Source organism: Myotis yumanensis, unplaced genomic scaffold, assembly GCF_028538775.1.
Source record: "Myotis yumanensis isolate MYYU_CA2020_CCGP unplaced genomic scaffold, mMyoYum1.0.hap1 SCAF_14, whole genome shotgun sequence".
NCBI classification, from domain to species: Eukaryota; Metazoa; Chordata; class Mammalia; order Chiroptera; family Vespertilionidae; genus Myotis; species Myotis yumanensis.
In genome coordinates, this window is record NW_027223765.1 from 28,536,814 (window position 1) to 28,554,489 (window position 17,676).

At 35.8% G+C, this 17,676-nt stretch overlaps 1 protein-coding gene across 3 annotated transcripts in view; it reads right to left on the reverse strand.

Annotated features, from left to right (window-relative positions):
- STAG1 (STAG1 cohesin complex component) overlaps positions 1-17,676 on the reverse strand; it is a 332,216-nt gene that overhangs the window by 70,488 nt on the left and 244,052 nt on the right. For all 3 annotated transcript variants that reach the window (XM_070433471.1, XM_070433469.1, XM_070433470.1), the window contains 3 exons: positions 14,520-14,627; positions 9,758-9,872; positions 5,714-5,831 (listed from right to left, as the gene is read on the reverse strand). In XM_070433471.1, coding sequence (XP_070289572.1) covers positions 5,714-5,831; positions 9,758-9,872; positions 14,520-14,627 — 341 coding nt within the window. The remainder of the gene's footprint in view (positions 1-5,713; positions 5,832-9,757; positions 9,873-14,519; positions 14,628-17,676) is intronic.

Genomic DNA, 17,676 nt, shown 5'->3' on the forward strand with positions numbered 1-17,676 from the left:
CTTATTTTAGGTCATTTAACAAAACATTATCATTTTCTTCACATTGATTCTGTACTTTCCTTGTTGCATTCAATCCTATGTATTTTTAAAGATAGATTTTGAGACTAATTTGAATAGTTTAATTCTATCTTTGTGTCTTCCTTTTTCACTCTGTCTCCTTTCCTCTGTGTACTTAACTGTGTTAAAGACCAATAGATGTGGAGATTACAGAGAGAGCAGGTATAAATTGAATGAAAAGAAATTAAGACTTATAAATTTAGAAGTTTACACTAATTACTTTAAAATAAACTTGGGCAAGAACAATGAAAAGGCAAAGACATAACACCTTTTCCTTTACTATTTACCAAAATCATCCTATATAAGAATATGTATGCATATCCTAATTCAATCATTTTTTTTAAAATCCTAACATGAGGATATGTTTTTATTGATTTTTAGAGAGAGGGAGGGAGAGAGAGAAACATCAATCAGTTGCCTCTTATATGCGCCCCGACCAGGAATTGAACCCTCAACTTACTGGTGTATGGCCCGATACTCCAACCAACTGAGCTACCCAGCCAGGGCCTAATTTGATCATTTTTTTAAAAAGATTCTATAGCTTTAGGAAAAATACATGAACTTTAGTTTGTTTTAGGAAAACCACATGAAATAGCTTCAGCTTTTCCATTTATACTCCCTGATCCAATGCCTAATAATATAAAAAAGCTTTCCACCCAATAAAACAACTAAGTTTCTATTTTTATGATTCTAGAATTTCATAATTTTCCACATTTGGCTAGGGATAAAGGCACGGCAAGATTGTCTATGAACTAAATGTATTTACTTTTATTTAGGGGAAAAATCTAGTTCTATGGAAAGCAAGGAGAGAACAAGTTAACTCAAGTATGGAAACATTCCTCTACTATATACTGAACTCCACATTGGTGTTGAAAAATAACCCAATTGTACCCAGTGCCCATTAACAACAACTTTGTTATTTACTTTGTAATTTGAAACCATCCACTTAGGCAAGGTTGGTTGAAATTTAATTGAAATCCCTTTTGGGATTATGACAGCAAAACCAAATAATAAAAGCAAAAGCAAAGCCGGGGGGGGGGGGGGGGGGGGATGGGTAAAAGAAGATGAAGAGAGTAGCCAAAGAACATATGGACAACCAACAGAGTGGTGAAGTGAGGGAAGGGTGGTGAGGGCTGGGAGGAGGTGGACAAAGGTGGGATGAGGAGAGCACCTGTAACAGTATCAACAATAAAAAAAGAAGCAAAGCAAGTATTAAGCCATAGACAAGAACCAAATACAATACCTGGAATAAATAGGCAGCTGTTTATATTAGAAATCATCAGATAATTATACAACTTTGAAATCTATGGAAACCTCTTTGTACATCATCTCCATTTGCCCATTATTATCACCATGAACTTCTTACTACTACTGAAAAGAAGTGCTTAAAAGTCACCAGTGACCTAAATCATCTAGTCCTTTTTCTCCTCTGCAATATGTGACGTTATTAAGCACAGCTCTCTTGAATCCTCTCTTAACTAGGTTTCTATAGAGTACAATTATCTGTTATCCTTTTTAAAGCTTGCTAGGGCTCTTACTGCTCTTGTTTCTTCCTGTTTCTGCCCTCCGTCCACAATCTTTAAAACTCAGCCACAGGCTCTTCCCTTCTTCTTCTTCTTGTTCTTTTTTTAATGTATCTTTATTGATTTCAGAGAGGCAGGGTGAAGGGAGAGAGAGATAGAAACATCAATGATGAGAGAGAATTATTGATTGGCTGCCTTTGGCACGCCCTCCACTGGGGATCAAGTCTGCAACCTGGGCATGTGCCCTTGTTCAGTCTGCAGGCCGACATTCTATCCACTGAGCCAAACCAGCTAGGGCTCTTCCCTTCTTTATAATTCATCTTCTTTTATATTTTTGTTTTCATTTCCCATAGAAACCAATGCAAAAGATACCTAACTGGTCTTCTGCCTACTCCAAATCATGTTTACATAAAGCATTTTTCTTAAAATACAAATTGGACCACATCACTCTCCTGTTTAAAATCCTTCAGTGGCTCCGATTACACTCAGAATGAATTAAGTCCACTCATGAATGAAAAGATTTTACATCATTTGGCCTCTGTCTCTTTCTTATTTTGTGTCATTGGCTCACTATGCTTTACCACTCCAGCTCCTGGAATGTAAATATCACCAGGCTTCAGATACTCTGCAAATGCTATTTCCTCTATCTAGACGACGCTTTTTTGGCACTTTCCATGGCAAGCCCCCTCATCCCTGAGATACCTGGCTCACAGGTGGACTCCTCAGAGAGATCTTTCTTTCAGGATTACATCTAAAGATGGACCACTCATTATTACTATTATTTACCTCACTTATAAACTCCTGAAATTACTCTGTTTACTTGGTTTTGGTCTGCATTCTCCACTAGAATGTAAGCTCCATATGGACAGTGAACTGATTTCAGTGCTCAGTATACTAGTTAGTACATAGAAGACGACTAATAAAATATTTTAAAATTATAAATGAGTTAATGATTGCCTGCTTTGAAGATTTCCATTTACCCACATTTACTTCACCCATCAACTAGATCACATAATTTTTTTAATGCTAATCAAAGGTTTTTTAATTGCTTTTAAAATATATTTTTATTGATTTCAAAGAGGAAGGGAGAGGGAGAGAGAGAGAGATAGAAACATCAATGATGAGAGAGGAATCATTAATTGGCTGCCCCCTGCATGCCCCCTACTGGGGATCGAGCCCACAACCCGGGCATGTGCCCTTGACCACAATCGAACTTGGGCCCCTTCAGTCAGCAAGACGGCATTCTATCCATTGAGCCAAACCAATTAGGGCTTAAATAGATGAAAAAGTTGAAACACAGTGAAGTTAAATTAGTTAGTTATGGTTTTGCGATTACCTGTTACCCAGACACTCACATTATACTTAAAATTTATTCAGCAATTTGACTTTGCTGGAGAATACATACACATGCTCAACAAAAACTCCCTGTCCTATAAAGACATTGCAAGTAAGTAGTCTTAAAGCTACTGTGATTTAAATTGTAGTCTTTGATAATGTGTCTGTTTTCCCAAATCATACTCCTCTATCTCCAACTGTTAACTCAACTTTCACCCACTGGCACACCTATCACACTCTACCTACCTAAAATATAATAATTTCTTATTAATCTTAAAAAAAAAACAAGTTACTAATAACATTTTTTATCCTAAAATATAGCAAAATACTGGCACAGAAAATTGATTTGGATGCCATTCCATGCCAGAACTTGTATGTGACACAGCACACCTTTGGACAAACACTTGAAAAAAGTTGTGTTCTGACATAAATACGGCCCTGCACTTGTTATACATAATTTCCCCAGCCTTGCCTTCCTAGATTCAGTCATGCCCTAAAACTATGATTTACTTAACCCCCCCGTTTTATAACTCATTTTTCTAGCTAAAAATCAAACCAACAAACCCAAGCCAACTTTTATTCAATTTTCTTGACTGAAAATTAAATCTAATGCCAACTAAATTTGAAACACAGCAAAACAACTGATAGTACAGTTATTTTAATGAGGTTAAATCCATCTAGAACACCTTGATAATTGACAGACTTAGCAATTACTATTTACTGACTTACACATCTTATTTAAATGAGAGTAAAAAGTTAACAATACCAAAGCATACCTCCTTGGCTCTTCCCTTAATTTATATCCCCTGCCTTCTTTCTCCTTGGAAATAACCTTATAAAGCATGGGGTGATTAAAAAAAAAAAAGGCTTGGAATCACAATAAAGAAGAAGCTCTAACCCACTGATAATATACAGATTCTGTAGCCACAAGCAAAAGAAGAAAAATGGATGAAACACTATGCTACGTACTTTGTTCAAGTGTTGATTGGGCAGTAGTAATTAGAAGGGGAATTGATTTTATTAGAGAATATATTAAGATTAGTCAGAAATAGAATGAATGAGTGAACTTAGCAGGAATGTATACAGGTAAAAAAGGAAAACACACAGAATATATGTTCATATTCCTGTGATCACAAATGTGAAAAAAATTCAGAGTACAGTTAAGTCTGACGTTGTAAGCATAAGGTCCTGTCAACTTAGTAATAGGACCACCTTCTTACCAAAGATATGGAGAAAAAAACCCATGCAAATTGAGTATTAATAATCAGAGGTAAAGCCAAATGCACTATAACTTCCATCTTGAAAGAAAATCTGGGAAAAGTCTGGGAAGGATTTGTGTTAGATTAAGAATGAGGTTATGAGGCAAATATTTTTAGTTTAAAAGAGGCAATTTGGGCCAGTTTACTGGAATGTATCTGGATATGATGCATACCAGTTGTTTCTCCCATTAAAATTTGTCAAAGCCAGAGTAGATAATGCCAGTTACCATCACTACTAGGAAAGAAAATGGGGGACTTAGCCAGAGTGGCTCAGTTGGTTGAGTGTCATCCTGTGCTCCGAAAGGTTGCTGGTTCAGTTCCCAGACAGGGCACATACCTGGTGATGGGGCACGTAAGAAGGCAAAGGATCGATGTTTCTCTCTGTCTCTCAGCATGTCCTCGGGTGAGGATTAAAATAAATAAGTAAATAAATAAATAAATAAAATGTGCCAACATTTTTTTTTTTAAAGAAAGAACACTGGGGAGATGGTCTCCTGGTGACCCATTTGGGTAGTTTACTGCAGGAGATGGCTCATTGTGCTTTTATTTTATTTATTTATTATTTATTTATTTTCATTCTGCTTTTATATCCCAGAAGATTCTGAACCATATAGAACAACAGGGAAAGCAGAACAGAGAATAGTTTAATCACATTTAATCCTTACAACAATGTAAGATATATAGGGAAAATAATCCGTTACAAAGGAACCTAATGGTCAGAAAAAATGAGGACCTCAGTCACAAAGCATAGAGTTAAAAATCTGAATTTATTTATTTTAATTCTGAAGTCTATGTTCACTACAAGCCTCACTTACATCAAAGTATCATCTACATTGCAGGAATGTTGTATGAATTAAATGAAACAGCAGTTCTTTAAAGCACTATTGTGAGCTAGTTTGAAAAATAAACCATAAATAGAAAAATGCATTTCTAGTTCTGAGGAGCGAATATTCACATAAGCTTTAGGAATATAAATACTTTATTAAACATACATATCCACTTTGCTGTTCATGTTATTATGCAACATGTAATAAGATACATACTTCAGAACTTATCCTATAGCAATAATAACTCCCTATTTCTTGCATAGCTAGGTAAATGACTATTTTTTACTTTCTGATTTTAATAATTAAGAAAATATAACAAAGGGGTATGGTTCTAGTCTAAATTTTTTGTGTCAAAGGCTTTTCCAAGTTCACATACAAATATAGCAAAAAGATCCTGGATGCCCCACACCGTTTTTTTTTTACAGTATGTCAGTATTTTGTGTCTCAAATCAATACAATGAAAACTCGTTTGAATATTACCAGACACATGAATTTTAAAAAACTTTTGTGGCATGGTAGCAATCTTAATGCAGAAAGGTGTTAAAAGCTATTGACACATCCTTACTTGTTACAGGAGACAAACTGTTCTTTTTGCAAAAAGACACACAGCATTCCTGCATACATTCATTTTTAAGATGTGGGCTATATAGGATGGTATTATTATTAATGGATACCATAACAATTAGTAAACCAACTTGTCACAATACTATACCTTCCTCTCCTTGAACAGGTTCTTCTAATAGCAACTCTGTCATACATTCCCAATCTTTCAACAGTTCTTGAGAACTCTCCCACAAACTGTCCACCAAGTAGGCTGCATGTTCGTGCAACTAAAAACAACAAATCAAGTGTGACTGAAGAACATTTAATGAAGAAACTACTAATAATATTTGAGCTAATAAACCATTTTCTTCATAATTAAAATGGCTTGTTCACAATATTTCCAATGTATTCCACTACCAATGGAATGTATTATGTAGACTCAAATTTAAAAAAATTTACATAGTAGTAAATGACATCATTTATAGACAAGGAAAAAGAATATGATGAAGAGAATACCTGAAATTATAAACACTTTTCACTATTCTTGGATTGTCTCTTCTATTTTTAAATATTTATTTATTAAAGAAAATCAATTACTTTCTCTGCGAATTGCATTTGAAACTTTGGTACCAGCCTAAATACTTACTTTATATTTTTGTCACCTTTGGTTAAGGTCAAAAGTTAAAGTTACTCCATCTCTCTTTTCTACTTTCATGTCCATTTAACTTAATGCACTCCACATTCCACTTCACCCTCCCCCCATTTATGCTGTTCGTTACTTTTGACAATTTTCTTGATATGTACCCACAATAAACAAACACCAAGTTTCTCATCTAACACTTCATACCAAACTCTCTCCCACTTGTTAGCCATTAAACCATGAAGATTACTCCAATAAAGCTCTTCAGGGAAGATAAGCAGAGAAGGTGTTGGCATTGTTCTTGTTTCTGCTACTTACAATTAACTTCTCCATCCTTGCATAAAAATTATTCCATCTTTGAGGCTCATATATCCAGCTAAACCATTTTGTAGATAAGTGTTTTCCAAGCTACAGATTGCAACCCATTCATTGTCTGTTAAACTAATTTAATGCATTGAGACCAAAGTTTCAAAAATTGAAACAAAGTAGAGGAGTACAAAGCACATCGAAAGATAAGTACTATTTTATATAACTCTTATTTCAGTTATATGTGCTCGTACTTGGTTTTCTCATGAGTAATGTCCCCAAAATGTAGAGCTTTTTAGATATACTGGTTGTCTATTTGATAGCTTGGCACATTTGGCATGAGTTGGTTTTCTTCCTCACATGCCAATTCCACTATTATTCTTAACTTCAATGTGCATTTTGATGATCAATTTAAAGTTTTGCTTCATTTGACCTTCACAATTCTATACTTCATTTCCACTGCATTTCAAATCTCACATTCTGGTTCTTTAAATGCCTCATGATATCCATATCCAGACACACACACACACACACACACACACACACACACACACACCCCAGGTCTCCTGATTAGATGGCAGTGATGGGTGTACACTAGTATAACAGAATAAGAAAAGAGATTTTAACAAAGAATGTTTCTTGTGAAACATAGGAGATCATACAAGACAATTTTATGATCATGAATCAATTAGAAACACTTCAATATGATTTGCAATTGCTTATGCAGCTGACAAGAATGCCATAGAAGAGAACTAGGAAATATATTTTAATGTTCTTGTAACACTTTAGTAAACAAAAAAGTAAAAACAGGATACAGTAATACCATCTAAAAATAAAGCAGCAATACATGTTACAAATTATAACTTTAAATAAAAAACAAAACTGCATAAAACTACTGTACTTATGCCTTTTAATATATTAAGAAGAAAAAAAAGTCTTTGGGCTTTCAGAGATCTAAAACATTTTCCTCAATTAATAATTAACCTAGATCATCATATTCCCTAAACTTTTCAGCAAATAATTTAAATAGTATTTGCATGTCTCATCCATATCAATTTTTGAATCTGTTGTTACTATTAAAGTCAAATTTTCATACTGCATTGAATTGCTGCATAATACTTTGAATCCTGTTCCTCTAAATCCTAAGGAGGCTAAGGGTATAGTTTGAAATGGTCTATCACAAGAATGATATTTACTGAGTATTTAATGTTTTATCTTAAATATTCACAATCGTTAAGTATTTTACCCACAACATATACTTGCTTTTAAAGAAAACAATGATTTAAACCCTTACTACAAAGTGTGGTTCCTTGACCAGAAGCATAAAAATCACCTAGGAGAGCTTCATAGAAATGCAGTACCTCAGACCCGACCCCAAAGCTACTGAATCAGAACTGGCATTTTAACAATACCCCAGGTAATTTGTATACATATTTAAAACACTGTTCTTAAACATATCCTTTACTCAAATGCAACTCTCCAGCTAGCTTTGTTTCTGACTTTATTCTTGCTCTATTCATACCCAATTTACTTTAAACAAATTGGTAACTCCACTATTTTTCTGCTCCATTTTTCCCTAACACAAACTCATTCAACTGACTCACTTATCTCGAATTTTATTTTTCATATATGCTGACTGTCCCTCTCTCTATTCCTACAGTTTCTCCAGCACTTTCAAATTTGAGCAGTTAATAAAACCTTTTAAGTTTCTTTTCTTCCAGGACATTCCAACACAAACCAAAAATACTTTATCCAAAGTAAAATTAAGAGTCCCAAATTTCTAGATTTTTTCCACTTTCTTTACTACCCTATTCCCACTCATTTCTAAGCCAAGTAGCTTATTCAGTCAGGTGCTCTTTAGGTTTAGCTTGTCATTCCCCAGTGTCATAATAGTAATAGAAAATACAATTGTAATAACAAAAAGCATGTTAGTGCACAAATCAAAGTTCACTTGTGCAAACACATTGATAGATAATATATTATGAATAATAATTACAAAATTATTTAGGTAATATTGCTATAGAGCTTATAAAAGTAATATTACTCAAATATTTTTCTTTCTCATTAAATAATATAATTTCAAACAAAATAGAATAGTTTTAATCCTTGACAACTTTCACAAACTGTTTAAATAATTTAATTTAAAAATTACAGTAAAAAACTCAAGAAAAACACAAAGCAGCAATAAGTATGCAGTACTGCAATACTGTAATAATTTAAAAATAGTTTAAAATTTTTTCTATATTCAGTATTGATCCACACCTGCATATCCTATCCTATATAATAAAAGCCTAATATGCTAAGTGTCCGACCATTCAACCAGTCGCTATGACACGCACTGACCACCAGAGGGCAGATGCTCCAACCAGTAGATTAGCTTGCTGCTGGGTTCTGGCGGATTAGGACTGGGCGATACGGGCCGAACACACCCTGGAGCCCTTCCACTGTCCTTCCCCGGCTGACCAGCCCTGATTGGCTCCATTGGGACTGGGTGAGATGGGCTGGACACGCCCTGGAGCCCTCCCGTGTTCTCTCCCCGGCCCCAATTGTGCACTGGTGGGGTCCCTTGGCCAGGCCTGCACCCTCTCACGACCCAGGACCCCTCGGGGGATGTTGGAGAGCTGGATTTGGCCCAATACCTGCAGGCCAGGCAGAGGGACCCCACCAGTGCATGAATCCGTGCACCGGGCCTCTAGTATTCCCATAAAAGGTAGATTACTGATTCCATAATCAGGCAATCTATGGAGGCAATTTGGTAAGAAACAGGCTTATTTTCATTTGATTGAAAAACATCAATTTGAGACAGTAGAGGGACTTGGGCCCAGGAATAAAAATAGTGGCCAGAAAGATTAAAAAAAAAAAAGGTAAAAAGAAAAAAGCAGAATTTTCTCTCTTCTAACTGCTTACTTTTCTTACCCTGACATGGAAAATTCCACAAGCCCACCTTTTTAAAAAGTCTGTCTTTTCATGCAAACCCGCTTTGCCCCCAGCTTACAAAATCAGCCAAGCAGAGCCACTTCCCCAATCGCCTTCACCCTCCCCACAGGCAGTTCAGAGGACCTTCCTTTCCTCTGTGCTGTCTCCTTTGTGCTCAAGCATATGCTTAATAAAATAGGTATGAAAATTACACTGTGGTTTCTCCTTCATTCTTGGGAACCCAAGAACCCAAATTCTGGTACAAATTAACTATAAAAAATTTAATGACAATTGTATTTAATTTGAATTCCAAAACAAACAAAAAACAAAATAGTTATGTTTAAAATTTACCTCACTTTCAAGAAAGAAAAGAACCAGCATCCTAATGAGATTCCCATTCGGACTGTTCCTTCCCCTCCTTTTTGCTAATGCTTCTTCTGCTTGTGGGTCATGTCTGCTAAACAGCCTGGTAATAGGTAACAAAACAAGAACATCACAAATTTATATAGATATAAATTTTAATCTTTTCCTTCACTGTACAAAAATTATTTTGGTGTGAATAAAAAAAAATATATATATATATGTGTATATATATATATATATATATATATATATATATATATATATATATCAAAGATCAGGTTACTGATTTATTTCAACACAAGTATGTAATTGATATTTTTATAGATAAAAAAGAGGTTAGACCTGAACAATTTCATACAGTTCAACCATATATAAAGTGTAAAAGGAAGCTTTTTTACTGATGACTAATTAATGTTCAAATACTTATAAAAAATAGAAACTATTTTTTTCTTATATGAAAGATATATAGAGTATATAATTTTAAAGTTCTACTTCCTTAAATATTGATTTCAAAGTCAAGTAATTACAGCATTTAACCAAATGTTCCATCAATAATTTAAAAATTAATACTTTTAGTCATTACTTCTTGCATTCTTTTGTACTTATTAGCCTATTACCTAAAAACAGTACTCAACTAGCTCAATAGTATTGAGTAAAATGACATAAACATTAAATTTATAAATATATCACTTAGCAACAAAACTTCTAAAATATGACAAAGAAATGACCTCAAAATTTTTATTTGCTAATAAGATTTATTCTAACAAAATTTAAAGACTGCCAAAGGTGCCTTAATCCCAGGTATGGCTCCAGGTAAAAGGGATATAACAGTGAACAAAGACAAAATGGCTGCTTTCATTGAGCTCTCGCTCTGGTGGATGAAGATAAACAGATAAATATATAGTTTTCTCAGTTGTTATAAGGAAAAATGAGGAACTAGGGATGGGGATATGGAGTGTCCTAATTTAGATATGGACATCACAATGGGCCTATTAGAGGACAGGCTAAATAACTGAAGGAAGAATAATTTCAGGGGAGCAATAGGAAGAAGCAGCTTGTCTGGGTCTAACCCCCTGAACCTGTCTTCAAGGCCCCCTTGTTTCTGACTCCCAGTGAGCTAAAGCAGCCTCACCTAGCTCTTCTGTTGCTTCTTCCATCTAAACCCTTCCTTGTTTCAACAGTTCCAGCTTAAATAAACATACTCTCTCAAAGAAAAAAATTTTCATGTGTCATAAAAATAAATCAATCTCAAATAGAAAATTAGTACAGAGAAGTTGAATATTTGGATAGGGGCGGAGATAGTTTATGGCAGGGGGAGAAGACTAGAGTATTATCTTGAAGAATATTGGCATAGCTATCATACTGGTTTAAAAGAAAGTTTTCTTTATTTGAGTGGCTTTCAGAGGGGAACAAATGTACAAATTTGGATAATTGCATTTACTGTATGAGGTACTAAGAAATTAGCTAATATTTAAAACATTAAAATGTAGAATTTTTGATGACATTAAGATATTCATTTCACATACATTTTACTATTTTTTTTTGGATACTTGGTTAAGCTCATAAAATAGACTACAAACAACCATGAGTGTATGCACATGCATGCATTTTTTAAAAAATTTAATCATGGCCCTGGCCAGATGGCTCAGTTGGTTGGAGTGTTCTGTACACCAAAAGGTTGTGGGTTCGATTCTCGGTCAGGGCACATGCCTAGGCAATCGATGGATACTTTTCTCTTTCTCTCTTTCTAAACCTCCCCCTCCAAAAAAACCCCCCAAAACAATCAATCAATATATCCTCTGGAAGCCAAGAGACATATGAAAACATGCTCAAAGTCACTAATCATCCGAGAGATGCAAATCAAAACAACAATGAGGTACCATCTCACACCTGTCAGAATGGCTATCATCAACAAATCAACAAACGACAAGTGCTAGAGAGGATGCGGAGAAAAAGGAACACTCGTGCACTGCTGGTGGGAATGCAGACTGGTGCAGCCACTATGGAAGACAGTATGGAGTTTCCTCAAAAAGTTAAAAATGGAACTCCCATTTGACCCAGTGATCCCACTTCTAGGAATATATCCCAAGAAACCAGAAACATCAATCAGAAAGGATATATGCATCCCTATGTTCATAGCAGCACAATTTACCATAGCTAAGATTTGGAAACAGCAGATGAGTGGATTAAAAAACTGTGGTACATCCACAATGGAATACTATGCTGCTGTAACAAAGAAGGAATTCTTACCATTTGCGACAACATGGATGGAACTGGAGAGCATTATGCTAAGTGAAATAAGCCAGTCAATGAAAGAAAAATACCATACGATCTCACTCATTTATGGATAATAAAGACCATTATAAAACTGATGAACAAAAATAGATACAGAGGCAGAGCAGCATCGAACAGACTGTCAAACTAAAGCGGGAAGGCTGGGGAGGGTTGGGGGGAGCGGGGGGTAAGAGATCAACCGAAGGACTTATATGCATGTATATAAGCATAACCAATGGACACAAGACACTGGGGGGTAGGGGAGGCCAGGGGAATGTCAAGGGGGGGGGGTGGGAAGGAGACATATGTAATACTCTTTGTAATACTTTAAGCATTAAAACAAAATTTTAATATATATATATATATGTATATGTATGTATATGTATATGTATATATATATATCCATCCATCCATCTTCTGGTGAGGATTAAAAAAACAAACAAAAAACTTACTAATGGAATTCCTGACGCTACTCTATAGTTAAGATTTTAAAGATCACAATACTGAATCATGGGAGAATGCTCAAAAAGATCAATAAGAATCAGAAGTTCGCAAACAAGTTTATGAGAAGCTTTTAGCTGAATAGGAATTGGATTCATTTTCACAAATAACAAATATAAGGGAGCTTACATGTGGATTTCTATGTAAAATATTCCAATTTAAAAAATTTTAGCAAGTATTTCAAATTTAGGAAAATGCAATACAGATTAAAGGCTCGTCTGGCTCAACTGCTACCAGTTTATGGTCTCTATTATGTAGAAAAATAACCTTTTCAGTTTATTTTTTCTTTGAAATTAGAACAATAAAGTCTTTCTAAAAACATAAAGCCTTTTGAAAGTTAAGTAGAGAATAGAAGCTAACTATAATATAATAGTCCTGGAAAAAGAAGAGAAATAAAAACTACAAAATACCCTTAATATTTATGACAAACAACACCTCAAGATAAATATGGAAATAGCACTTTTCTATTAGCCATAGATCAGAGTCACTGGCAAATTTAATATATTAATGTAAAAGTCATGCCTGAAACTCTTGCCTTTACTCTTTAATTACCAGCACACACTAGTACCCAGCTTCTTTCTTACAGAAATTTTTTTTCACATAGACACAACTTTGAGAGGTATTACTGAACAGAGAATAGATTGCTATTGCAGCACTGAGATCCAAATTCTGGATGGAGGCCTGCTCATTATCAAAGTTAATCATCCATGTACAACAGTTGCTCAGTGCAAGATTTATATCTATGCTTAGCATAGTCACAAGTTACTACGTGTACTGGACTTTTGGGTTCATCAGTCACAAAGTTAAATCTATGAATTAAAAAACAAAAATAAGGAAACTCATGTAAAAATGTTTATATTTCACGAACAGATTAATCAACTAATAAATTCTATAGTAGATTAAGATATAGTAGATATATGTATAGTAGACCACAATAAAAAATGTATTTCAGAAGACTATATTCATAAACTCTCATTAGCTTTATGTTTTGTCAAAAAATAGATGAGGTTTTACTTTTTAAAAAAAAATATATTTTACTGATTTTTTACAGAGAGGAAGGGAGAGAGATAGAGAGTTAGAAACATTGATGAGAGAGAAACATCGATCAGCCGCCTCCTGCACACCCCGCACTGGGGATGTGCCCGCAACCAAGATACATGCCCTTGACCGGAATCGAACCTGGGACCCTTCAGTCCGCAGGCGGATGCTCTATCCACTGAGCCAAACTGGCTACGGCGAGGTTTTACTTTTTAATTAAACTGCAACTGTACATATAATTTTCAGCATCACTAAGGATTTTTAATTAAAATAATCCTCATCCCAACAGAAAGAAAAGACATGAAATACTGAGCATTTTAAAGGTTATTTTATTTATCAATTTTTTAGAGACAGAGGAAGGAGTGAGGAAGCCAGGGAAGGAGAGAGAGAAATATTGATTTGTTGTTGTTCCATTTATTTATACACTTATTGGCTTATTCTTGTCTGTGGCCTGACCAGAGATCAAACCTGCAACCTTGGCATACTGGATGATGCTCTAATCAACTGAGCTACCTGGCCAGGGCCTTGAAAGTGAATTTAGATACAAATGTTGAGAAGGTAAGATGAGAATTCAGAATTTTAAATGAAAAAAACAAAACAAAAAACAACAACACATAAAAACAAAACACTGATGAAATGAAATATCAATTTCTGAGGGAGCTTTTACAAATTTCATGCACTTCTTCAATTTTCATTCACACATTAAAGGGGAACCATCCTTTTAAATTTCACAGAAAAGAGATGTCACCAAGAACATTGTTCCCAAGGATGTGATTCATGATGTGCACAAAGGCTGTGAGGATATTACACTCCCTAAAATCTGAAATGACCAATTCTAGCACTGTTTTCAGTCACTGCTATTCTCTTCTACGAACTCTAAAACTATAAAGAAACAAAATATAAAAGAAGAACCTGGTTTCAAAGGTAAGTAACTCACTTTTTGTGAAGGAATTCTCCAGCTGCAACAGCAACAGGGCGATGTGCTGAGTACACCAAGTGGTAAACATTTTCACAATCTTCATTAGAAAGAGCTTCTTCACTTCCACTGAAAAATTCAAAGTGACATGTGAGTCAAAACAAATGCTTATTTTTAGTTCTAACTTTAAGTTTTATAAAGTTCATTATAAAAGCTCAAGGCATATGGTTTTATTTTCATCTTTTTAATCTTACTTTGAAAATAATATTTCTCATATCATTACATAAAATTCTGAAAATACGAAGAAAACAAGAAAATAAATTGTCCACAATTCTTCCTGCACATAACCATAGACAATGACTATTAATATCTTAGAATATATATTAGCTGAAATTAGCAAGTTCTTTAAATGTGCATGAGATTTTTGTTGGTAAGCACTGGAAAGATATTTATCCGTTTCATAGAGTGAAATTATTATTATGCTATGTAACTTTTCTCTCCATAAATGCCTATTTTAAATTATATATATACACTAGTGGCCCGGTGCACGAAATTCGTGCACGAGGGGAGGGGGCAGGGAGGGGTATCCCTCAGCCTGGCCTGCACCCTCTCCAATCTGGGACCCCTCAGGGGATTGTCCGACTGCCGGTTTAGGCCACATCCCTGCAGTATCGAGCCTAAACCGGCAGTCGGACATCCCTCTCACAATCCAGGGCTGCTGGCTCCTAACAGCTCACCTGCCTGATTGCCCCTAACCACTCTGCCTGCTGGCCTGTTCGCCTCCAACTGCCCCCCCTTCTGGCTTGAGCACCCCTAACTCCCCCCCCCGGCCCCCCGCTGGCCTGATAGCCCCCAAATGCTGCCCATGCTGGCCTGCTCACCCCCAACTGTCCCTCCCCTGCCGACCTGCTCGAACCCAACTGCCCCCCCCCCACCAGCCTGATCACCCTCAACTGCCCCCCCCCCCGCCGGCCTGATCACCCCCAACTGCCGCCCTCCTGGCCTGATCGCCCCTAACCGCCTCTGCCTCGGCCCCACGACCATGGCTTTGTTCGGAAGGACGTTTGGAAGGTCTCCCGGTCTAATTAGCATGTTACCCTTTTATTAGTATAGACTAGAGGCCTGATGCATGAAATTCATGCAAGTGGCTTGGCCCTCGCAGCCGCAGTGGCTTGCCTCAGCCCTCGCAGCCCCAGCTTCGTCTGGAAGGTCATCTGGTCTAATTAGCATATTACACTTTTATTAATATAGATTTTTTCTTTTTTTTTTTTATCTTCACCTGAGGATATTTTTTCATTGATTTTAGAGAGAGTGGAAGAGAGAGAAAAAGACAAAGAGAAACATTGATGTGAGAGAAACACATTAAGTAGTTGCCTCCTGCATGTGCCCTAATCAGGGCCTAGGCTGGGGAGGAGCCTGCAACAGAGGTATGTGACCTCGATCAGAATCGAACCCGGGACCCTTCGGACCACAGGCTGATGCTCTATCCACTGAGTCAAACAGGCTAGGACTAAATTTTATTTTGTCACCATATTTACAACACTATTTAGTGTTCTTTTTAAATAAAATTAATCTAATGGTCACAACCAATCCTTTACTAACACTAATTCCTACCTTTCCATTCATGTATTCTTAAAGTATGAGCCATTTCTTAGTTTGCTGAATGTGTCCTTAAGTATTTCCCACCCCCAAAAAAGAAAATATACTATAAAAAATACACACCAAAAATCAACTATTTCTTGATTATAAACATGCTTAAATATGTCTGCTGTCAGTGTAGATTCACAACCACTAGGTGGATTATAGAATTCTTGAGCTGTACAGGTTTTTGACAACATGTAGGAGTGTAAGCTCATTACCCAGAATTCAATCCTGGAGATGCCTCAGAAGTTAGGAGGAAGTTAAGGTATCTGTCAAATACACATAAAATTACAGTGACCTTTGCCAATGCCCAACTTATACCCCTAAGTTATAATGTTGGGCACAAGGTAAGGCCTAAGTTGTCTTACTTTTTGTTTGCTCTTTTAAAATATATTTTTTATTGATTCTAGAGATAGGGAGAGGGAGATGAAAACACTGATGGGCTGCCCCACCAGGTATTGAACCCTCAACCTGGGCATGTGTCCTGACTGTGAATCAAACCTGCCACCTCTTGGTTCCTGGGATGACTTTCAATCAACTGAACCACACCGCCGGGCACTATGGCCTAAGTTTTAACCCCTTAACCCAATTATGTATCATCAGCTATTAGCTAATACCCTCAGGAGAAAGTTAAACTCATAGAAATAAAAATTTAATATGACATTTCAGGAACCTAGGCTCATATATGAGAGGAAAATAAATAGATACTAAAAGAAGTAGAAATAGCAAAAAGAAAAAGAGTTTAGAGAAGATATAACAGTATGTTAATTTGACTTTACCTGTTGTTTTTGGAAGAAGATATACCATAAGCCAAAAAAATTAAGGCCAGATTATTTCATGCAAATGCTGTAATAGATGGGAAAGCTGGTTTTGTGATCCTTAGCTTATTACTTACCAAAATACTATATAAATAGAAATTAGAGGATTAAGCATTATAATGGGTAGAGAGGATTTCTTTCAGGAGAAAGATGCCAGAAACCTTCTTCCCAAGCCAAACTGGAAAATGTTCACTATGAAACATTTATAAACATTCCTTAGAATTGTGAGAAAGTTTAATAAATGATACTTTGTGAAGAAAAGGCCTAAATGTGAAAAGTTGAGCAACTTATTGTAGCAGATTGAGAGGGTTACAAGGACAGAGTTGTACTTTCTCTATCAATAAACAGTCCATGTTTCTTGTAGGCTAGATACGGAATACTTAAAGAAAGCCAGCCTGAATAGTTTTTAATAACTTTGCCCAAGAAGACTACTTATAGGGCAAGCAACTCCAACAGAGGAAACCTGAAAGTCAGGGGCTTAGTTATGAAAGTGAATAAGCCAGTGGAGGCATTGACCACTCTGGAAAACTACAGTTGTAAATACCCAGAGTGGGGAGGTTACTCTGAGGAATCCACATAGCTGAAGAGCCATAACTGTACCTTTTAAATAAAACATGTTTAGCCCTTACCAACCCCAATGAAAATGTAGAAAATTACCTTAAAAAGGGACTTGAAATTAGTGAAGACATTTTCTAAATTCAGGAAGAAAGTAGGATTTT